Consider the following 23,977-nt stretch of genomic DNA (forward strand, 5'->3'; position numbering starts at 1 on the left):
GTGAATCGGTATACTAATGCAATACATATCAAGGACAAGATATCAAATGATTCATATGAAATCACGATCAAGATAGAACCATGCAGGCGAGCTATCCACACAGTATATATATGATGTGCTGCTATCTATGTAAACGTTTGTGTTTTAACATACTGGAACAAATTCAGAGGCATTCACAGGAGATTTTATTCTGTATTCGGCGTACGATAGCGATTATTATTACATACCTCTTTATATCTTGTTACTGATCCAATTGATCGCAACCTCTTTTAAGTATCAAAGAAATTCGTAGAAGTCGCTCAATTCATCGATAAGACTAACGTTTTTCCTATAAGTATTGCCGATTTACAATTGTGATCGCATGGAACTTTTGATTAAGCATATTACATCTCACTACTCGAGATTAATTTTATCGAGAAATAAGGTGTCTGTGAATAAAAGGTGACCATGGCTTGTCCAAGTGGCGTCATAGCACATCTAGCAAAATTAATCGTGACAGTCTGTTGCATGAAAGCTATTGGCATCTCGTATGATAAAACAAGTACCTGGTCAGTTCGTGCCTTTCAAATTCTACTCTCACACTCCATCCTAGGGATCCTTAGGTTTGGTAAGGAAGTACCCTTCGAAGTTTACATATTATGCATCTTGATATCTGCCTAGTATATTGTTAAAATAACGGTATCTGTACAAGACCCCCTAAAACTACGACTTATGTATGTGTTATGGGGGGTCATGCAGAGGATTAGTTGGTATGAAACTACATAAGCGTATTATACTTTTAAGCATAGAACTCTAGTGGAGGAAAGCAGGTTATTAGTTCACCATTTGTAACATTTCCATTTCGTTGGAACAGGTGAGAAATAATATTATAACTTGAGTACAATGGTTAACTTTAATGCAAATAAATATGCATTTAATATCTAGAAGCTTATATGCTTAAACATATATGCACATAACTTCTTTTTTATGCTTTTCTCATGGAATTTAATATTTTTTTAGATTAATTATTTTACTTTCTGCACTGTTTACTTATAAACTGCCTTTGCATCTTGGCTTGGTTTAGTGCTGAAACTCATTTGCATGGCTATACTTTTTGCCCATAGAAAATTATAGTTTAACTCCATAATGCTGAGAAGAAAGATTTTAAAAAACGTCTGTAGAATTAAAATGTTATAACATTGGCCTTTTCACCTTACATAATTGTACATTTACCTCATGTTTAACATATCAACTTAACAGATATTAAACATTGACTTATCCATCAAAATGTATAAAAACATTTTTCAAATCTAAAAATTTATTTATTCCTAAGCCTTTTAATATAAGATTTAGCAGTTACAAATAACAAGCACTAACAGTAACTATCTACTATTCATATTATTTCTCGCAAGTTCCAACCATTATATTCATTCTGAAATTAATCTTAAAACTACACAATTATGTTTATATATTCCCTTTTAAAGAGTGAGAACAAATTGTACCGTCTTTTGCATACTTTCATGTCTTGTTCTCAGATCCTATTAAATTTGTAAAGGTGAACGTACTGGAAATTCAATACTCTTATAACATTTCTGAAACTCTAAAAACTACCAAACATAAAAAAAATACATTTCCAGTTTCATTGTTTAGGAACAATAAAACATTGTTACCATAGTAGCATTTGTAGTGTATTGTGTATGCTGAGTATTAAACACATTATTTTTAAGAATGTTGCTTCCAGGAGTTCCATGTATCACATCAGCACCTGCTTTAGTGAAGTACTTAAGGATTTTCTATGATTGGTACTCCAAGATCACTGATGTTGCACCTTTGGCATTGTTTACTGCTGGTATCCTAAATGGATATGGAATTAACGAAACAATTTGGCTCATAGTACTTTCCTTTGGCGTTTTGCCAATATTTTTCCAGCTGCAGCCAAAACGACAAGACAAGCAGATACGGAGACATCAGTTGTTAATAAATATTGCTTCCACATTACAATTGTTAATGATTACATTAATAGGTTTACGACATAGTAATTACAATGTTATTAGTTTGGTTGCTTCATTTATTTTCGAACGATTTTTCATAGACGAATTTTGCTATTATTACGATATTCCAAGTACTGATCTGATCCAATACTCAATGTGTTTCACTGAAATCTTTGTGGTATTGACCTTAAATGAAATGTGAATAGTATTAATATATTGAACGGTTATTGCATTTGTATACCCTTAAGAAAATAAATGGTTCTACACTGTTAGATCCGTTTGTGGTATCAAATTTGGCGGCTTTTAACTGTGCAATAAATTCCCTGGGAAAACCATATGTCCCTCCACGATGAAATGCTCAGAAGGTCAACATCGTCATAAATCCTGATGGTTTGGTCTGGTTTAGATTTGGAACTAATTCCAGAACTTCTTCGATAGTTCGCAAAGACGCTACCAAAGTGGTGGGACGCCACTAAATGCCCCATAAATCCCAAATTTGTCCGACACTTTTCTGAATCCAAAATGGCAGGAAAACGGTGGGGTCACAGAACCCCCGGTGGAGGCGCCAGAGACTCGTCTTGTGAGAACGTGTGGTCAAGTACCACCAAATGTTATAATTAGGCCACCAATGACCTCTAGAGATGGCGTGCAAAATCACTAACGGTGATTTATCACAGTGATCGCCGAATCATGATCACGATCGTGATTTAACTTCATTCACGAGCGTGATTGCGATTTTTTTATCTTGGGTGAATTTGCTCACTGCAATCGTAAGTCATTAATCTTTAAACAGAAAAACGTATTCAATATGATTTTACGATAATTACATTACTATTCGTGTTTGTAAACATCAGTAGAAAAAACAAGAAATTCTAAAAAAATGATTTGCTAGGTAACATATAGATTATAATTTGTAATCATTAATTTATTCATTATTCTTCATTGTTTCTACTTATTCCTTCACTTTATACGATATAACCCTAATTTTTGTTTTGACGTCGTTAATTTGAAATATACAAATTATGTATCGCGTGTAAAGAACTGTTAGGTTTCTCCACCAATAAGAAAGGATCACGGGAAATCACGAATCATTGTGATTGAGAACGAACGTGATCGAATCACGAGTGATTCACAAGTAGCAGTTCACGCCATCTCTACCTACAATGAGGAACATCATTATTACCAACAACGATGTCACGATATCGCAACAATAGGAATATTAAAAAGTTACTAGCCTTAAAAGAGTCAATATTTTAACTTTTTGACATATGTATAAAATTTCTATTGTTATGAACACTTTGTTGCGATGTATATTCCGGCTATACAGTCTTCAGGAATTTGAAGATTTAAAGTAATATGTTTCAAGGTCCAATCAGGAAATAGTTTTTGCTGAACGTCATTTCCGACAGATATTATAGTTCATACCCACATCCACCACATACCCTGTCTGGATTGTTCTGTATTCAATGCAGATCCTATGATAATACTTCAATTCCTATAATACATTCGGAAAGTTAATTTTCGGTTGAACCTTAAAACTGCTTAAAACGTTCACTGCAATGCATTTTCCGAAGACTCAAGAACGGATCGACCGTAATATATCTTGAATTCGATCAAAACGACTAAACATTTGGGCCTTCGGGATCAATTATTTCGCTTTTTCAAAGTGCATCCTCGAACAATATTATCAAACGCAAACGAATTAACCATAAGTGTGGATCTTCGTAAGCGCAGATACACGGACTGAACTATTTAGGTCAGCGAGGAATCGTGTTCTTTGGAACTGCGATAATATCGCTCGATTTTCCCGTCCATACCGATTTACTGATTGTTAAAGCACAGTTTAATGATAATCATTTCCAAACGCGTAACGGACCGAGCGGAGGACAGAACGAGTTCACCGAAACTGTAGCAATTGGCAGCTTTCGAAGCAGCTGTTAGTGGAAAATGCAAGTGCGCGTCTCTGCTATATTTTGGCAGACCGACGAATAAAACGCGCGACAGGTAGTCCCGATTCCTCGAAGATTTGTCGTACTTTGAGTACGTAGTGCGTTTACGTTCACCGAAAGTGAATAACATGAAATCAGTCGCCTCTGTCCCCGAAACAAACTTTCAAGGCATCGGGCGTGACATGGCAGAGCGGCTCGATTTGGGTCCCGAAATTCGGGAACTCAAGCTCGGACCGACGTTCACCAACAACAGATCGACGGCTTTTCACACCCTGAAATGTTAGTGCAAAATCTCGAACCCATGTCTCTAAAATTCGTTCCTAATTATTGGCTTTTTATTTCCAGATGATTTTAAGCCAGCTAGTGTTGATGTTTCCAAAGTGGCAAGGGTCGATGTTGGAGCTAATAACACAATGACAGTTACTGTGCCACATTTGGATGGTGCTGGAATCCCTCACACAGTGTTCAAAGGTTCTCAAAGACCATACCATAAAGAGTGCGTTCTTATAATAGATAGAGTTACAGGGGAGATCACTTTGGAGAAATTAACTGCAAACATACAGGTTAAGAAAACTAGGTATGACTAGATTTTGTACCTTGTCTGTGTATTGCATTGAATCCTGATGTTTTATATTTGGTATAACATATATTCATATATGGTTTTATAGAACAGAACCGAAGTCTCAATCACATTTAGGAGTTCCTGGAGGAAATAGTAGCAATAGACCTATTACTCCAGTTGAAACAAGAAGGAGTCCCACTCATGGAAGGGCGACTGGAAGAACAAAAGTTACAAGTGGGAAGAAGAGAGAACCTAGTGTTCAGTTACATCCAAAACAGTACAGTCCTCTTAGAGTTTCTCCATATCATGGCAAAAGTCCACCTCCTACTTCAACCAATAGGTATTTAAGTACTGTGTATTAAATGTAAATGGTCACTGAATTTAGTTAATTAATATTAGAATCTTTGATCTGTGGTCTCTGAAAGGCTTTGTGGTTGAAAAATAAGAAGCTTTAATTTTGACTATCTGGTCAAGATTTAAAAAATAAGTAAAAAAAAAAAATAATCACCAAAGGAAGTTTCAAATAATTCCTTAATCTTTTTCTACATAGTAGTCTTGTAGTAATATATTAAGATTTTTTTCTAAACGTACTAAAAACACAGAACTTTAGTTCACCAGTGCAATCATCTGCTGCACCAACTTTGGCTAGTTTGCCAATGATTGGTTCTGATAATGATGACTGCCCTTTGATGCCATCTGGATCATTCCCGACTATGAATTCTTCTGCACCTCTGAGATCGTCTCCTGCTATGAATACTCAATTAATCACAAAACCTCCTATAACTGTAGATAGTGATGAAGGTGCTCTTAGTGATTCTACTACAAGTAGTTCTAGTTCAGATAGTTCCGATAGTGACTCTGACACTGAAAATGTTCCAGTGTTGCCAGGAACTAATGGTGCGTACCAGAATATTTTCTTAATTATTATTTATTTAAATTCTATAGGTACACTATATTTGAAAATTGTTGAGTTTGTTTGTTTTTCAGGACATATGAACAGCACAACTTCATCTCCTATATTACTGATGCCAGACAATCTTTTAAACGACGACTTGCAACTATCAGATTCAGAATCCGACAATGATTAATGGTAAGGTATATGCAAACAACTCCTAAGAATTTTATTTCTTTTAATAAATTTTCACTGAGACAGTGTTTTTCAGAAGTACTAAAAGATCTTTTAAAGATCATTTTACCAAAAACATTGTTTTTTTCGGGCATATCGATCGCTATAATCTACCGAAAGATATATGAAGATAATATGAAAAAACTTGTTTCATATCACAGAAAAAAATGTGTACAATGAGTTTAAAAGCAGGCACCACATATTCTATATGTACTGCAGTAAGTTACGCTGTATACAGGTACACAGCGAACCTTTGCTTTTTCAAGCAGTAAATATATAGAAAAAGTAACAAATACAAATGGTAATGTAGTGTATGTACATTTATTTATAAGGTATTAGGGATTGTACAATTACTATTGACTAATATTTAGTGTAATTATATGATCTTTACTTTCTTATATACTTTGAAGGTAGAAATCTTGCCAAACTCTTTTACGTATTTCCTAGAAATGTGGCAAAGTTTTTGATTGTTTAATCTTGAATTAAATTGTCATTGTGTTTTCGAAACGCTCTTGGTATCTGAATGTCATACATGATGCATCCGATTGGTTAGCCCAACACGATTTCGCCTCAGAATATATAATATCATATGTGATGTGTGCACAAAATCGATTAAACGACTGTATTACTTACAAAATATTTATTTAAATGAAATGTATAAATTTAATAAAGTACTCATTATAATACGTATCTCATTATACGTGTATACTAATAATATGATTCACAATATTCTATGCGAGCTTTCTCGCTAAATATTATTCATGTGAATAAATGGATTTTATAAGTTTGGTAATCTAATATCAATCTAGCAATTTGGCTGCGTCGACCTAAATGAAAATCCCTCGACTGGGTGCACAGCTTGAAAATATTATTGTTGTAGGTACTATTGCAATTGATATCTTTATATTTGACTATTAGGGCTGGCTCTACCGCCCGTAGAATGTGTACATTACTGAAAGAAACAAACATTTCGAATAAAGACATAGCAGGTAGATCCTTTGATGGCTTTAAAATAGAAGGAATATCCCTATCGGAGTGTGTTATTGGAATGCTGTTCTCGGCAGTTCTTCGCACTGTAACATTTAAACGTGTTTGATTATCGCTTATATGTTCTGCTAAACGATTACACGAAGTATCAAAAAAGTTGACTGTTCAAGGAATGAGAGATGCGGAGGTAGTTGTCAAGGGAATTGTTTTTTTCGACAACCAAATATAGGAAACAGTATGAAAATCTTTTTTTTCAAGCACTTACTTGTATTGTAATCTCTGACGTAAAAGGCAATATTATTGTAATTATATTCGTCATATCTTCCATGATTACGATTGATGTCGGTGTCAGCTTGTTTTACATCGTTCATATGAACAATGTCAGGGTGAAATTCGACAAAGGGAATTGGACTGAATATCTGATATTGGTTGATAGTATTCATACGGATCTAAACGTTAATACACCAATAAGTTTGTACTGTCGAACAGAAATCCGTTATAATAGGTAGTATACGTACTCTGTTTAAATAATCCAACCGTAGCTGTATCCCCGTTTCAACAAATAATATCAAACTTTCGGGTGAAAATTTTTTAATACACAAATCTGTCACAGCAATATTTAATATGGGGTCCAATTCAATGGATGCTACGTTACTCGGTAGACGAATAGAGAGCCAAGTGATTTTTGACTGATACTTTTTATATTTATCAGCCAATGTTAACGCATATTGTTTAATATCATAAAATATATCTCCATTGCCTTTTGAGGTAGAACCATAATTATACAAAAGAGCCTATACGAAAACCAAAAGCATTACAGAATTCGAAAAAATTTCGATAAAAGTATCTAAACAAAAAGAATTATAGAGATACCAACCACCATAAGAAAAGTTTTATATTTTTTCTCCATACAATCTACGGCATATTGTTCTAGGAAGTCTAATGCAACTTGTTTTTTTGACAAATCAATAATCAATATTATATTTACTCTTGTATTTTCTGTCACGTATGGAACAGGCAGAATTTCAACTTTACCAAGAGGCTTGCATACTTCGATTCTTTTTCTTACTTCTTTTCCGTTTACTATGTCAATAAAAGCTAAGTCTAGTATGTAATCCATTCCGCGGGATGCATCAAACTTTTGGTACCCATTTAGTAACTTCTTAAATTTTAATTTGCGCTGAGAGTTACCAATAATATTGGAGGCTGTCACATTAATTATTCTGTCAATATCGAATTTTGCATCAGTTTTTAATTCCTGTACAGTTGAAAAATCTGTACTGAAGAACGTATGAGTTTCGTTAAAATATTTCCACCGTAAAATATCAAAACGTCCGGAGGCCCTATTTCCCATCTGGTTACCAACAGGCCAGGAAACATCATGTTCTTGGGATGGACCCAAATGCTCCATACTTAAAATTGACTTCCTAATATTGGAAATTTTGTCTTCAATTGCAATGGACTTCATCTAAAAGCAATATACAGTATGAATGAATAATATATCGTAACAATAAAATATCATTTTAAGTTTACATAGCTCCACAAGTTAGCTGTATTATTAAACAATCTTACCGCTGCAAAATAAGTGTTGAATTTATAAATAAGAAGGTGATCATATATTGGGTAAATTACAAATGAATTTAAAAACTGTCGGTTCCTGGCTAAATCTTTAAAATCTTGTTCAAATGAGAACGTGGGTTTTAATTCAGTATACTGAAACTTTTGTCCTTGTATATGATTAGAACAAGGTGTTGACGAGGAATGAACAATACACCGACCGAAATTAACATCGTCCGAATCCGAGTAAGCATTCTTTACACACCAGTCTAAGTTGTTCTTTAATTCTTGTATTACTGAATTGCTCAAGAGAATTCCTGAATCTGAAAATTGATAATGAATTTTTTTTAATCTTATGATAATGCTGGTAGCTTGATTTTTCAACACCAATCCATTTACCTAAGGAACAATAACTTGGAATATCTCCAAGGACACCTACATGTACATTTTGACTCACACTGATCTTGTTAACAAATTCTATTAATTTCTTAGCATTGATATAGCTTATGTCTTTAATCAACAAATAATAATCATAATTCTCTAAGTAGTTGTCGATTATATATTTCATAGTGTGGAATGGTTTCAAAATGCTTCTAGTGTCTGTGAACCCAACTATACCAGGAAGAGTAACATTAGGTTTGGTTCCTTCTGGTATAGAAATAAAATATCGTATTTTATCCACAATGTGAGTCACTGTTTTATTAATTGCAATATTTCTACTATATAAATATTGTTGACTTGTGATTACTCCTACGAACAATTTTTCCCTGATTCCAAGTTCTGTAGAATAATATCTTGGTCGTATCAGAGTTTTTGGTATTTTTTGTGCTTGTTGTGGTTTGCTGTTGATATTTATCTTTGGCTCGTATTCATCCAAATCTTCTTGGTAATTTGAATATGACATTTGATGCTCTGTATTGCTATCATATTCATTCATATTGATTGATATTGACATCATGCTGACACTTAAGCCCATACTTAGTCCAATTATTAAATACATGTTTCCCCAACAATAGGATAAAAATATTTTCAACAGTGGATTCATTCTTACAGAATATTTAACAATATGTATAATATGGATAATATATTCGGTACTTATCACAGAAAATTGAAAGACCTCTTTTTCTATTATAAATATATAAGGTTTATTGTTTCACGACAATTGAGTTGGATACTTCCTCTTTCCATTCTGTAACTGACAGGTACTCAAAAATTCTCTTGCAATAATTTGAATAACCTACAATGCATTCAGCAGGTTTGTCACAATAAGTAAATTCATTCAGTATCTAAATACTTTATTCTTATATTATTAGGAAGACACAGATTACTTCTTCTTGCAATTTCTTTTTACCCTAACTTTGTTAAATAATCTTTGAAGAAATTACATTTGGTTAACTGTTCACTCAAATATTCATGTAATTTCAATACGATAATTAAATATAAGATTTATTCTTATTCTTTGCTAACGTAATGTATGTATGGTGTATGTCTTCATCAATTTTTAAAAATTTTTAGTTTTTTTACCTCTATCACGATTAAATTCCATACATAATTTACAATCGTTCTATTTTCATTTCCTATTATGTCAGGGGTTCTCAACAGTGCTTAACAGTTCTCAATATTGTTTTAATCTTTCTTATGTGCACCTGAAAATAGGCAACGCATAGTGCTTGTTTGCCATGCATGTGTACAAGTGTATACAGTAATAGAAATGAAAATGTTCCTCAGGAACAAACGGGTTGAAACTGATATATGTTTTTATATTTTCATAATTATATGTAGAGTTTTTCATAATTAATTGTATTAACTTCGAAATCACCAGGACTAAGTACCTGAAGGCATCGGACTTGCTCGGACACCCTGGACTACCCGATCCGATTACGTCGGCTCGGACTCTCGGTCCTATGACCGTGCGGGGGTGCGGATGTTCGTAAGTTCGTATGTTTCGGACGTCCGACCAAGCCCGCCCGATTTCTTCCGACCCGACCCGAGTACTCGGGCATCCGATACACGAGCAGCCCGCCGCACACCCTTAGTATAGGTGCACATACATTTAAAAGATTCAATCACTATAATTTCATATATTTTTATATTATCTTAACAAAAATTTTATAATATAAAGCAGATAAATTAACGGTTTATTTTGTTTGTACAAAATCAATTTTTTATATATGTATCCATTTTATTTGAAGGCAACGACAGAAACAAAATGTAGCCCCCTATTGCCACCCTTACATCTTTACATATTTGAAAGAAACATATGCCGAAAGTAGGTCTATCTTTTTATTAATAAATATAATCATTAGAGTATTATGTAACAAAAACGTTGTTTCATTGATATCAAAACCAATATGAATGAGTTTTATATACATGGGTGAAATATTTTCAAGTTTTAATTAATTCTCTGTAACTTTCAACTATTGGACATCAGGAAATTACATTTCCCGTAGTAACCAGAGCTTTTTCACTGAGTAGACCTAACGAATACAGGCAAACTAACGCAGCTCCTTGTTCCGCCCATTTCTTGTTTTTTTCCCTAAAATTTTTCGAAAAATAATATTGCATAATTGTTACAAAATGCGAGATATTCATTTATTTACCAGAAGGATGACCCAAACTTTCTTCCGTCAACTGTAACGACGGATCGGAAGGGTAATTCAAGATCTGTCAGGTAGTTATTTCTTAAGAATGCACAATGCATAAGAACTACATCTTCTTCTCCTGAAAATTTCCTTTTATTGGACACTTGATCCTCATTCTGTACTTCATCCTCCTTCATAGGCGACACTTGAGATCTGCCTTGTAAACCTTTCTCCTCAAATTCTTTTCTCTTTGAACAACAGTAATCACTCAATTCCCAAACAGCACTAAAATAGTACACTTATCGTTTATTTATTAGTAAAATAAAGGTATTTCACAATACCTGATATTCTTACCATATCTGTTCTAAAGTTTGGGAATTCAGGAATCTTTTACCTAGCGCTGACTCTTGTTGTTCAAGAAGGATATTTTGTATACAATATTTCGTATTGGAAGGTGAATTATCACAATCTACAGCAATCTTTATATATGCCTTTATCACATCTTCCATAGGAAGTAAACCATCTTTACAAAATATAGAACAGTTCCATTGGGCTGCACGTGCAAGCATGACACTGCTGCACCCTGTGACTTCCTTAAATCTGTAAATAACTATAATTACTTATAAACTGTACAAATAAGAACATTCAAAATATTTGATAAATAATCAATAAGAAAAATAACTATGGTATTACTTTGATATATCAGAATATTTTTGTACATCTTTTGAGCCTCCATTTGCTATAACTGGTATTAAAAGTTTACTGGAAATTGCTTTCAGAACTTCATTACGGTTAGCATGTTGTGGTCTTTCATTAACAGTCCTACCATGAACTGCTATAGCTGATATACCAGTAGATGCTAGAAGCTCACAGAGTTCCAGAGTTTTTTCTACATCCTGCAGTATACGAATCTTACATGTTACTGGAATGCTTAGATTATCAACTAATGTTTTCAAAATTTTGGTTGCCATTTCTGGTTCCTGAAGAAGAGCGGCACCCATTTTCCCCAACATAGAAAACAATTTTGGGCATCCCATATTGAGGTCTATTCCAGCAACATCTTGTTCTACCATTTTGGCTACTTTCAGAGCTCTAGCAGCATCACAAGTTCCAATTTGAAGGACCACTTTATTTCTTTCTCTGAGACAGGTCCGAAAAGTCACGGTACCATCTGTTTTGTCTATGTAATCAACTGTTCCCAGAACATCTAGAATATAGTTGTTAAAGATAATTATACTTGAAGAAAAAAACACATTATTACGCTGTCATGTATTCGCATTCTTACCATTTACACGACGAAATGATCGTAGTAATTTCCAATCTATGAGTTCCTCCGTGTATACTATATCAGCACCATAATCGAGCGCAAGAAGGCGCATAGGAAGTGTGCCGATTCGCACCATAGGTGCCAATATAACTTTATTTTCATAACTTAACCGTTCTTGTTCCGGCATTGTCATTATATTTTCTTCCATTATATTGTCATTAACATTAGAACATTTCATATAAATTCTAAAATGTAAGATAACTAGCGCAAAAAATATAACCTGAGGCTGAGAAGGAACCAGAAGGAACTGCGAGTTACAGGGTATAAAGCAGTATAAAGTATAATTTCATCTACGGACCTTATAGGTACTCCATAACTAGAAAAACATTTTTGATTTTGAAACAGTAATACCATAGACAATTGAATATCAGTTATCATACGATTTTATTCACGGCATCGTGACAAACAGACCAAAACAGTGTGATTCACAATCATTCACAATCATGCACTTTTATGTTGTTTCACTATCGGTATTTCAGAACATGAGACACGAAGTCCCATAAGATGATAGGTCTATCCTATACCTAGTCGGTGCCATTATTAACTAAACTAAAACGCTAGTGTCAGCGAACAAATGTGAACCGTTATAAAATTAGGTCAATGATGTGTAACATTATAAACCGCGATTAGATGTTAAGAATTTTTAATAAATTATGTTCATTTTTATAACAGGTAATAAAATAATACAGCAGCACAAGGAGTACAAGTAAAATTCAAATATCCCACTTGTGTTTGTAGTTCATAAATCTAAACATGAATGACGCTGTGCAATGATACATAAAAATAATGTGACCCCAATCTAGAAGGTATATTATTTATCTATGGATAAAATTATCTTGAAACATTTTCAAATTTGAACGCTGAAATCGGTCAACAGTCAAACAATACGTTGAAAGTAATATGGTACAATCTTCCTTTTGTTTCTTCAATTTAGCGATTAACACGTCGCTGAGTATTTTTCGTACGCAGGTTTCCTTTTCTTAAACGGTATTCACGTATTAGAATTATAGAATAAACAAAGTTTTCGACGATGTTTACATCATCCAAGCCCACAGGGGCGGATTTTATCGATGTGACTTTACTAAATACTCCTCGACCGCAAGCAACTTCGACTGTACAAAGGAAAAGCACGTGAGTTCTTTTTGTCTTTGTATCTTCTAAAATATTTTTGAATTAAGTATGATCCTTTCACGAAATGTGTATCTTATGTAACTTAAATCGTAAATAACTTTTGTGGTTGTTTTATTAAATTTATTCCGTTTAATAGACTATAATTACAGCATTTCTCATTCAAGAGAATTATAATATTTTTCACAGATTGGAAAGTAAATTCCTTAATAAGGATAGTAACGAGGTAATATATAAACAGTCTGCGATGCATCAAAATGATGTGACACAGAAATCAGATGAGTCGTCCCTTGGTATACTTGACAATATATCTTCTTGTAAGTTTTCTTTTTCTCCTGCACTACGTGTGTTGATACTTGTTATAATACAGTAATACTTTATTTAGTTCTAGCCGAGGTAAGCGAAATAGGAGAGGTAGACAAACCAAATGAGAGTAAATTAGACATGGAACGTGAGATTGCTAGGAAACTACTTCAGAGATGTAGTGACATTAAGACTACATCTGCTGTATATGGTAAAATATGTATGTTGGATCATTGTACAAGTTTCGATTCACTTGTAATTTGTATGTATAAATCTGTTTCAACAAAGTACAATGAGAAAAAATGTTAATACACTTGATACCATCAGAGAGTTTGAAGAAATTAATTGCAAATAAACATTATATCATTGATTACATAGATTAGTTTGTATAATAATTGTTTCTTCATTAATTTTAAGAAAATTTTATCCAAACTTTTACAATGACTCAATACATCTGTATACGTATATACATCTTTTAAAAGTCATGTATATAATTATTGATAATTATTGCAGACACAAACAAAGAAAATAATGCCAATATTCAAAACTTATCCAGTAATGTAACATCTCCAAGTCTTGTTGATCAAGGAAAATCCAGGCATTCTAATCAGATGAATGCTCAAAATGAAAGCACGTTGCATTCAGTTGGTAATAAAACAAATAGTGTAGGTATTACTTTGTAGAAATGAACTGTTTTAGAAAATATTCTCTATACAACTGCATCCTTAGGTTATCTTTGAACCAAACGAAATAAGCGCACGCTCGTCTGGATTGAGCAGAGGTTCGGCGAAACGTTTATCAACTCTATCTAATAAAAATGTGAATGCAATAACATTTGATTCAACTACTGCTGAAATAATGGCTCAGTTTAATAATGAAGAATTTCGACCTGCCTCCGAAATGGCCAGTCAGATGCTAGCTGATGAAGTATCTTGGCAGCAGAATTACTCTTATGCTCTTCCAACAACTTCTGCTGAAAAGGAATATTTAAATCTATCCTGTTTTTCGGGTATCATCGGTGAACTGGATTTATCAGTGGAGTAAGTTTTTAGAGTAACTGTCATTTTATATTATGATCATGGACTGACTACATTTTAGATCTTGTGCCGGGTACAAGGTGTCTGTTGATGAATTCTTCAAAAGGAAATGCGGAAATTTTGGGCACTTGTCGGATGGTGCGGTTGAAAGGCCAAGTTTTGGATTATCTATAAATAGTCCTAAAAAGAATGGTACACATGTACCATTGGTTGATTCGACTATAATGACAGAAGGTACTGCTAATTTATTTTTTTATTGATGTAACATCATTATTTACATTTTATTCGAAATACGCATTGTCTAAAGTCTCTAAGTGATCCATACTCTTTGTAGCATCGTCGGTTGGTTCGTTTGTTACGAAAGATAAAACTCTACAAAATAAAACAAGCACAACGAAAGACATAGAAGAGCAGAGTATTATGAGTTTAACTAGCATTGCACAGGCATTAGAGGATATTGACAGTGGTACACCACGAAGACTGGTTGATCAACTTATAATGGCAAAAAAGAAGAAGAAATCCACACAAGCAACGGAAGCAAATGCAAATAGACACACTTATACATTAATCCCTTCAAATAGAAAGTCTATGCCTGCGACCCCATGTAGAAACAAAGAGAATTTTGATAAAGATATGGGATTATTGAATCTTTCTTCAAAATTATCACTAGATAGTAAAATTCCGAATGAAACGGCAAATGTTAAACAGTCAGTTTCTAGCATGCTATCTTTCAACTCCAATGCAGGTGCAAAAGCAAATTTCGGGATTGCTTGTCAGGAACTGAAAAAGGAAATAAGTAATGTAAACTTTACATCTTCTTATAGCCAAGGTATATATCAGTTTATAAAAATGGTAATACAATTCCTTTGTTTGAATTAGTTTAAGAACAATCATCAATTTTAGATTTCAAATCATTGTTGAAAGACCCTCAATTATCTCTTTCACGTCACAGTAAAGAGCAAAACATGTCACCTTGTATTTCAAAAGTTAATATGAAACACAAACAAGAGAAACGATCTGGTAATTCAGAAATCGAGGGCATAGGAAAGAAAGAGAATATCAAGGAGGAAAATACTTCTCATAAAGATAAAACAGAGTCTTTTGTACAAGACCTTTCGAATTCCCAAGGAACTGAATCTCAGTTAAATAGTATGCTATTACGACAGTGTAATGACTGTAATTTCTTATATGTTTAATTTTATTAAGTTATTAACCCTTTATTCTTGCAGATGTTGTCATTGGTAAAAGTACAGAGGAACTATGCAGTTGCATTGTCGGTATGCCAAGAGAAACTGATATCGAATTACTCAACAAAAGTGACAGATGGGTCATATGTTCATTAAGTATAAATCAAATTCAAGGAGACAAGCAAAATGTTCGACTTGTATTACCAAAAGATGTCATACTCATTAAACCGAACTCCGAACAACACGCTAAGGTAAAGGAAAAGATGAATTTTCTATTGTATAAAAACTAATCTGTCTAACTTAATCCGTTTTAGATTATAGTGACTGTGGTGAAAATGACTAAACCCATTATAGCAGTGTTAAACATTACAGTCTCAGACATGGTAACCAGATCTGAATGGATCATGAAGCATATAATTTGCTTCAAGCCTGAAGAGTTAAATATAAGCATTTTAAACCCTTCTCAGAAACACGAACTAGACTTTCAGTCCATTGTTGAAAGTAGCACAGCTGTTCTTCCCGTCACAATTACAAATAAAAATAGCATTGATGTATCAATTAGACTTTCTATATTACAGGTGATTAAAAATAAAAAATATAAAAATATTCCATATTTTTTTTAAGGTTCGTTTTTATGATTATTATTTTATGTTTTTGTAGGATGAGCCACGGGTATTTGGCCTGGAAAATTCTAATGAATTGCAACGAGTGATGCTAAAACCACAAGAAAGTATGATCATAAATATTCAGTGCATTGGTATCTTACAAAACCATTCAGATATTTCTGAAAGATCATTACAACTACAACGCTACGATGGCAACTTAATAATCCAGGCGGAAAACGGCCCTGATGACACCATAATAATCAAAGAAATACCCCTGGTTGTACAAGTAGGAACATTCAAGATACAAATAGTCGACACAAATAAGCCTTTTGTGGTTTCCAACAAGCAGAGCAAACCGATGAATGTTATCAATGTTGGAAATATACCGGTGCAGGTGTCTGCATCATTTGTGGATACGGATTCTGGAAAAACCTCGAAATACTTCGTGGTTCAACCCAAGAACTTGCTTTTGCAGCCAAACGAAACTGGTTCCTTTTTTATTACGCATAAACCACCTAATGCGGACGTTTCGAAAATGTGAGTGTACAATGTGAAAACACTTCGAAACTGACGGTACCTTTTAATAATTCTAATTTAATAAGAATACGAATCGTTTGGAAGCACACTGGTAGTGGTGGGAACTGTAAGGATTGCCAATCTTATTGGTTTCCCTCATGCTTAAGTTTTCAGCTCTCGTCAGGATACGGTATTTGAAACTTATCCAAATTACTTTGGTACTCCTACAGGCAAACGAAAATCAGATTCACGGTGGCCAACAATGTGTGTCAATATTCTGTACACGGGGAGTCCAATACTTATTTGGAAACAGAAAATGAGCACTTCCCTCGGTGTGAAACTCCTCAGTATCTATCGTCTGTTAGTTCTCCGTCGTCTCCTCATAGTGTGATCTCGAATAAGTAAGTTTTAAGTTTCTGCCTTGCAGTTCCTTAAAGTGTTAAGCTATGATGGCTGATGTTAAGTAGGTCGGGAATGTATGGAAGAAATTCCCCACTGAGTTCGGTATCAGGATCGACAGTTGCTGGCGAGAAAATTCCCATAAGAACAACTCATGCTGCTTTGGTATGGAATAGTATAAAAACAGGAAAGTCTGAAATTAAGGAATTCACTATTCGCAACACTAGCAATAATAAGATAAAGCTTCAAACTATTATATCCGACAGCGAGAAGAATTTTCGGGTAAGATGCTAGTGTAATACGTTACATCAAGATGGAAGAAAATCAATTGTTCTAATTACAGTTTCTTCGAGAACGACAAGCGGCTGGTACAAGCTTGGTGTTAGTATTACAAGGATCAGAAAGCAGAACACTGTCTGTTGTATTTAATCCCCATCATTTGGGTGCAGCCACTGGTAAAATAATATTTAGACATTATGAGCCGAAAAGGGAAGACTGTGGTGAATCCCGTCCGTCAAAAGTGGTAAACAAATCTACTGAATATAATCTATGTTGATTAAAGGATTCCCCATTAGTATCCATCCATCATACTTTATTTGTAGCTGTTTTTGTATGGCTATGGTGGCTATAGCAGAGTCGAAATCTCTGAAGCATTTAAGGATACAAGCGGAAAGATGTGGTTATCCCTTGGCACACTAAATTCCAGTGGTTCTTTGAATGCGAAACTCAAGCTACAAAATACGGGCGACTTGTGTTCATATGTGAAAATAAAATTAGTACCAAAAGGTGTTTAAATTAACAACAAATACGTACATTGATCACAATTAATTTGTTAAGTTTGTTTCTGAATTATTTCAGCTGTATATCCTACTATGGTTTCGAGTTGGCACGTAAATCCAACCGAGTTAATATTAAATCCAAAAGAAACACAGTGGGTGATTTTGGAATTTCATCCACGAAAAGAAGATTTAGCATTATTACAACGATCAGATGTATCTCATGTAGGAACAATACTCATTACTCATGGAGACGAACCTACGCGTTGGCGAATTCGTAGGTAACTACTATAACAGTTTAGACTATTCGATGACTTATGTTGTATTTGGGGTCATGTTCTTAGAAGCTCTAACAGTAGAGCAGTAATTGTTAGGGGCATGACCCTAAGCATAACATGAATAATAGATAATCATATAATTGTGAGGTGCTAATTGAAAATTGAATATCTAGATTATATAATAAAATGAAGGAAATTGGCGAATTAAATGGTAATGAAAATGAAGCGTTCAAAAATATAGTTCATCCAATATGCAGAGCTTTCCCCGGTGAACAATTAATGTCAGACATAAATACTATCAGAGACTCAATGGTAAAAATAAATCAATTGATTTTGACTGTTGTAACAAACTTGTATCGGTTTCTTAATTTTAATGTAGCAAAATCTTGGGGACCTTTGTCGAGGAATTCGTCAACATGAAATCATGCTGACAATGGAAGTGTGTGCCGATGAGACTCTAACAGTTCTCCATGACAATGCCGACGAGTCTCAAATGTTTTATTCCCTCTGCAGTGACAATAGTCGTGTATACGAAGGAAACGGTGAAAGCTTTTTACCCTCTGAGTGAGTTTCTGCTGAATTACTCATATTCGGTACAACATTTTTTAAACATTCATGATCAATTGAAAAATTTTCAGAACCCTCTTAGCAAGCAGTACGTTTCAACATGCAGTGAATACCGATAATTTTATAGTTACTCCATCCACTGTAATTTTAACCCCACCGACGAAAACGGAAGCAATTGTGACTATAAAAAGTACTTGTACTGTTGCTCAAGCATTCGAAACCGCTTTGTCAAATACAGAATACTTAAGTGTTATGCCCGCCGAAGGAATGATACCTACAAGAAGAGGCTTTCAGTTAAAATTACAATGCAAACGAAAAATCGAGCGCAGTTTCAATGCAGTGCTTGAAATTTATACAGAGAATAATAAATTGGATGTACAGATAAAAGTGAATGTTAAACGAATGTAAATTCTGTTATTAGAGTTAATACTTACCATTTACTTAATATTTATTAGTCAGCTTGTAGCTGTAGTTTTGCATTTTTATACGAACAATATATTTTATTAGTAACAAACGAGTTTACAATACATTCCTCATTTTTAAAATAATTTATTACGTCCTTTTAAAAATTCACGTACTATATCTGGTGCAGTGTTTATTTTGAATTCAGTATTGTATTTCTCTTGAAGAGAACATATAATTCTAATCATATTATTTACATCATCTATTCCAGAATGTAACTGTCCCTCCAGATCAAGTTCAAGAAACGAAAGCATGGCTAGAATACTTCGCGGATAATGATCTGTTGTGTCGAAAAAACTTCTTTTTAAGTTTATCCATTTTCTAAAATACAGTGGAAGTGTTATTTGGTCTAATTTGCATTGACTTGGTAGCATAGCCTTTAAGTCCCAATCGCCACATGTAACAAAGGCACAATCATTGCCTTCTTTAAAGTAATTGTGTTCTTCTAACCAGCAACAGAATTTATCAAACACTTCTGGAAAGTGTGGTTGATTCTCCACCATTTCTTGTATAATACCAGTCAATTTTGTACAAAACGGAGTAAGCTGTGGATGGACTTTTGGCTTGATATATTGATGAAAAACGTTCTCAACTTTCCAGTTCTTTGTAGATAATGCTACACATGGGAATTCAATGATCTCCTGGGGCTGCAATTTCTCAAACTCTTTGCATGTCGCTTCAAGGTCTAATACAAGCAAGTAATTAAAATGCTGTTTGACTTCCTTTGACCCTTTATTAATTATTCTGGGATATCTCTTCAGAAATTGATTAGCCATAGTTTATTCAAATGCTGATTAGATTCTGGTTACAAAATTATTTCGATTGTTTATTTTGACGTTATATATGATTAAGGTTAAGTTGATAGAATACTTACGAAATTATTTAGGAAACATTTACAAATAAAGTCGTTATATTTTGAATTACAATTTGCTCTAAGATATCAAAATATTTTTTACTCTGTGCCACAAATGGTTTTCTTTGCAGAAAAAGTTTACTCCAAAAGTTGCAGACCGTTAGACAAATGCGATTATCGGCACCATGCATATGTACTCACATATGTATATGTATATGTACTATAAGTACGTAAAGAAGAAATGGGGCACATTTTACTTGACCACTTACCTACACCGATTTATATAGCAACAGTATACCGGTATCTTCAAGTATTATAATAACTGATATAAACATTTTTTTGTAATAGTTCATTCGCACTTTTCAACAGAAGATCCCAAACAATACTTATAACATTATATAAGTAACACTGACATAACGATCTAAATAACTTATGGTGGGAGAACTGTATTCAAAAATCGATAACCTGACCAAGTTTCTTCAGTCGATTGAGTATTGTATCGCCCCTTTTGATCGTATTTTGATAACTTAGTCCACGATTGCAAGTAGCATCAGGTGCCTGACCTCTGTCACAACCGGCGGTGCTAACGGTAACAATTGTTCCTGCCACTTTGTCAATCTTGCAATGTAGCTTGCCGTTTGCAATAAAACGTGCCACTTCCTGCTCTATATATTCCTCGGTCATGCCGAATTCTATTGCCATTCTGTTTAAATTGATTGTCCTATACGCCTGTAGGAGCTGGAAGTATGCTATTAATCGCATCTCTCTCACGTAATAACGATAATGGGGATGGAGCAAAGGATTGGCCTTCAGCTCTGATTCTATCCATGCAAGATTTTTAAAGAATTCTTTGTAGTGACAATCATAAAGTGAGCAAAAATAGTCCCTGTACTTAACGGATTCGGTAAACAGAGCCTGTTGCAGGAGTCCATTATCATTTACCAGACGGTCAAGATCAGATCGTGGTAAGGAAATCATTCCGGAGAGCACTGTGTATTCGACTACTTCTTTAAAGGATAAAAGTTCATAGGACTCGAATGTGGGGGTGCAGTCCAAGAAGAGTGCGGTGGCACGTGAGAAGTTTCGGGTTGCTAGACAATAAATAGCTTCGTATGCTTTTAGTTTGTTACGACAACACCAGTTGCTGCCAGATCCGCACGCTGACTCTACCAGGTTCGTTATCTCGCTGATTATTTTTCCCATTGAGCGATAATTATTTCTCAGATATGCCAATCTAAATAAACCGAAGCCCGCTTCGACTCTGATACTTGATGAAGTGGTCTCATCCTTAAAGATCACACTGGTAATGCTCATGACATGATCAAGGTCGCCGATTTCACAGAGGAACTCTAATTTTTCCCGCCAATTTCTTTTTGTAGAATCCTCTAACGCCGAGCTATCAGAGGATTCCAGTTCTTCCCATGTAATCTTATTTGCGTGTTTCATTCTCTCGAGCAAGTCTTCGTCAATATTCCAATCTAATTCTCTGCATACGTCTTCGTAGTATTTGGTCATGTTTTTGCGATTTACTATGTCGAGGAATTCATTCTTTAAATCTTCATCGTCTCGATACTCCTTTAGGGTTAGTTTAAACCGTATTTTAGCAAGTAATATGTAGTCAGGAGTTTTATGGTTCAGTTCTAAATTGTTCATTATATTCTCTGTATTTTTGATATTCCTTTTTTGTCACTTCTTGAATTACCATAAATATTTTTATATTTTTAGTTATATCTTCCCCTTCAATTTTTATCTCGATTCGATTCGGTAACATCGTCCACCAATGAGAGCGTTTAGTTCGAAGGAGAAATATCGTGGTTGGCGCCGTTTTTGTCCGTGTCAGTTACCCGCCAAGACGCCAAGACGCGTTGCTATTAACCTCACGGTGCGTCGTTAATTGTATTTATGATAAAAATTTATATTAAATACCATGACAGCGAAAGCAGTAACTGTTATGAATTTACCATGGTAAGTAATGTATTTCGTTTTACAATCATTTGTTAAAAGATGTTGTAAAAATACGTGAAAATAATAATTTGCTTCTCTTACTTCAGGGTTGAGAAGTATCGCCCTAAGAAATTGGAGGACCTTATATCTCACGAGGAAATTATACAAACAAGTTAGTATTTTCATTCATAGATTTCATACAATGAAATCATGCAACATTCTATTAAGTAAACTTGTTTTGTCACAGTAAACAAGTTTATTGACGAAAATCAACTTCCTCATCTTCTCTTTTATGGACCACCTGGTACAGGGAAGACCAGTACAATACTTGCTTGTGCTCGGAAATTATATACACCAGCTCAGTTCAATTCAATGGTTTGATTTCATTTCTTCTGGGTTATATATTTTTTTTGTTTTACATTGTACACACAATTAATTTTCATACTCAGGTATTAGAAATGAATGCTTCAGATGACAGAGGTATTGGTATAGTTAGAGGTCAAATTCTTAGTTTTGCAAGTACAGGTACAATGTACAGATCTGGTTTTAAATTAATTATTCTGGATGAAGCAGATGCTATGACAAATGATGCGCAGAATGCTCTCAGAAGAAGTAAGCGAGCGTTATTCCAACAAAATTAAAACTTGAAGAATATATTCTAATAGAATAATATGTTGTAGTCATTGAGAAGTATACAGACAATGTACGATTTTGCATTATATGCAACTACCTGAGCAAAATCATACCTGCTCTTCAGTCCCGGTGTACTAAGTTCAGATTTGGTCCACTGTCTGAAAGTCAGATTCTGCCTAGACTAGACGACATTATCAAAGAAGAAAAGTAAGTCTATTATTTGTGTATGAATTCTTATACATATTATGCAAATATGAATGTTGTAGTTTGGATGTCAGTGAAGATGGCAAGAAAGCATTGATAGCCCTAAGTGGAGGGGACATGAGGAAAGTTTTGAATGTTCTTCAAAGTACGTGGCTTGCTTTTGGTTCAGTTACAGAAGAGAATGTGTATACTTGTGTTGGGCACCCTCTTCCAATAGATATAAAGAATATTGTAAACTGGTTATTGAACGAGTCGTATGAAATGTGTTACTGTAGTATCCTTTTCTATTCTGCAAATACAATTGCATATATTGTTCTTTAAAGCATATATTCCTTAACATATGGTTACACAGAAATACAAGACATAAAGCTGAAGAAAGGACTTGCATTGCAAGACATATTAACGGAACTTCACTTGTTTGTAAATAAAAGTATGTAGCTGAATTTGTGTTATATTTCACAGTACGATATCGAGTCTTTAATCATTCTGTTTCAGTTGAATTCCCAGACTGGATACTCATTGATCTGGTGATTAAATTAGCAGAAATAGAAAAGAGGGTCGCAATTGGTTGCAGCGAACCGGTGCAATTGAACGCTCTTGTCTCAGCGTTCCAAGATGCTCGTGACATCGAAGCTTCCTAAAGTTTACATTAAGGTAATCTCTAACTTAAAACGTTTTAGATTTTGTTACAAGAGAAGTCAAATAAAAACGAACGTAAGAAAGCTTAATTCACCATTCATGAATCGTTATAGCGTACCGAATAAAAAATCGATATTTTACCAAGGAAACTGCTTATCACGCAACGGTTCCCTTCACGCCAGTTTATTTCACCGCTACTTTTTTTTTGTTTGTTTGTTTGATTTCATACCCTTTTCTAATAAATTACATTCTCTCGTGAGTCCTATCAAGGCGATCCATCTTCAGAAGCAAGTTTGTCAAAGTCTAGGTCACAAATCGGTCGAGTCACCATGAATTCTGACAGCCATAAATTCTTTTGTACTCTGCTTTCTGTGATCGCGATCATA

The 23,977-nt window shown here is 34.2% G+C and overlaps 7 protein-coding genes and 1 pseudogene across 8 annotated transcripts; 4 read left to right on the forward strand and 4 right to left on the reverse strand.

The window, feature by feature from the left end:
- Window positions 1–421: 421 nt before the first annotated feature.
- LOC107193851 lies at window positions 422–2,255 on the forward strand. The gene is made up of 2 exons (XM_015583367.1): window positions 422–607; window positions 1,721–2,255. The coding sequence occupies exons 1-2, from the start codon at window positions 448–450 to the stop codon at window positions 2,170–2,172; spliced, it is 612 nt and encodes a 203-aa protein (XP_015438853.1). The 5' UTR covers window positions 422–447; the 3' UTR covers window positions 2,173–2,255.
- Window positions 2,256–3,479: 1,224 nt separating this feature from the next.
- On the forward strand, window positions 3,480–5,799 carry LOC107193843 (ell-associated factor Eaf). Of its 2 annotated transcripts, none has more exons than XM_015583359.1 (6): window positions 3,480–4,198; window positions 4,265–4,496; window positions 4,588–4,821; window positions 5,092–5,378; window positions 5,469–5,571; window positions 5,645–5,799. In XM_015583359.1, exons 1-5 carry the CDS (start codon window positions 4,048–4,050, stop codon window positions 5,567–5,569), a joined length of 1,005 nt encoding a protein of 334 aa, XP_015438845.1. In that variant the 5' UTR covers window positions 3,480–4,047; the 3' UTR covers window positions 5,570–5,571; window positions 5,645–5,799. The 2 variants fall into 2 exon arrangements, with proteins under 2 accessions (XP_015438845.1, XP_015438846.1); XM_015583360.1 differs by having other exon boundaries at window positions 5,648–5,799.
- A 567-nt stretch (window positions 5,800–6,366) lies between these two features.
- Window positions 6,367–9,196, reverse strand: LOC107193802 (chondroitin sulfate glucuronyltransferase). Its single transcript, XM_015583308.1, has 6 exons — window positions 8,551–9,196; window positions 8,167–8,474; window positions 7,472–8,062; window positions 7,113–7,388; window positions 6,860–7,043; window positions 6,367–6,680 (listed from the first exon to the last, which is right to left on the reverse strand). The coding sequence occupies exons 1-6, from the start codon at window positions 9,194–9,196 to the stop codon at window positions 6,367–6,369; spliced, it is 2,319 nt and encodes a 772-aa protein (XP_015438794.1).
- A 1,335-nt stretch (window positions 9,197–10,531) lies between these two features.
- Window positions 10,532–12,371, reverse strand: LOC107193824 (tRNA-dihydrouridine(20) synthase [NAD(P)+]-like). Its single transcript, XM_015583335.1, has 5 exons — window positions 12,019–12,371; window positions 11,427–11,940; window positions 11,088–11,333; window positions 10,752–11,018; window positions 10,532–10,687 (listed from the first exon to the last, which is right to left on the reverse strand). The coding sequence occupies exons 1-5, from the start codon at window positions 12,206–12,208 to the stop codon at window positions 10,579–10,581; spliced, it is 1,326 nt and encodes a 441-aa protein (XP_015438821.1). The 5' UTR covers window positions 12,209–12,371; the 3' UTR covers window positions 10,532–10,578.
- Window positions 12,372–12,934: 563 nt separating this feature from the next.
- LOC107193823 lies at window positions 12,935–19,175 on the forward strand. The gene is given in 20 exon segments (XM_015583334.1): window positions 12,935–13,191; window positions 13,378–13,505; window positions 13,574–13,702; window positions 14,005–14,156; window positions 14,221–14,531; window positions 14,590–14,762; window positions 14,863–15,357; window positions 15,432–15,677; window positions 15,758–15,966; window positions 16,030–16,293; window positions 16,376–16,857; window positions 17,067–17,237; window positions 17,304–17,517; window positions 17,579–17,758; window positions 17,838–18,021; window positions 18,094–18,292; window positions 18,463–18,601; window positions 18,669–18,853; window positions 18,928–19,066; window positions 19,068–19,175. Coding segments are annotated over 20 exon segments (4,137 nt in total). The 5' UTR covers window positions 12,935–13,090; the 3' UTR covers window positions 19,104–19,175.
- A 220-nt stretch (window positions 19,176–19,395) lies between these two features.
- Window positions 19,396–20,226, reverse strand: LOC107193803 (ERI1 exoribonuclease 3). The gene is made up of 2 exons (XM_015583310.1): window positions 20,193–20,226; window positions 19,396–20,119 (listed from the first exon to the last, which is right to left on the reverse strand). The coding sequence occupies exon 2, from the start codon at window positions 20,092–20,094 to the stop codon at window positions 19,396–19,398; it is 699 nt and encodes a 232-aa protein (XP_015438796.1). The 5' UTR covers window positions 20,095–20,119; window positions 20,193–20,226.
- Window positions 20,227–20,621: 395 nt separating this feature from the next.
- LOC107193804 lies at window positions 20,622–21,824 on the reverse strand (annotated as a pseudogene).
- Window positions 21,825–21,996: 172 nt separating this feature from the next.
- Window positions 21,997–23,732, forward strand: LOC107193841 (replication factor C subunit 5). The gene is made up of 8 exons (XM_015583357.1): window positions 21,997–22,136; window positions 22,223–22,287; window positions 22,363–22,490; window positions 22,565–22,727; window positions 22,796–22,955; window positions 23,015–23,226; window positions 23,305–23,382; window positions 23,448–23,732. The coding sequence occupies exons 1-8, from the start codon at window positions 22,099–22,101 to the stop codon at window positions 23,591–23,593; spliced, it is 990 nt and encodes a 329-aa protein (XP_015438843.1). The 5' UTR covers window positions 21,997–22,098; the 3' UTR covers window positions 23,594–23,732.
- The last annotated feature ends 245 nt before the right edge of the window (window positions 23,733–23,977 follow it).

The sequence above is a fragment of the Dufourea novaeangliae genome, unplaced genomic scaffold (genome assembly GCF_001272555.1).
Source record: "Dufourea novaeangliae isolate 0120121106 unplaced genomic scaffold, ASM127255v1 scaffold30, whole genome shotgun sequence".
In the NCBI taxonomy this organism is placed as follows: domain Eukaryota; kingdom Metazoa; phylum Arthropoda; class Insecta; order Hymenoptera; family Halictidae; genus Dufourea; species Dufourea novaeangliae.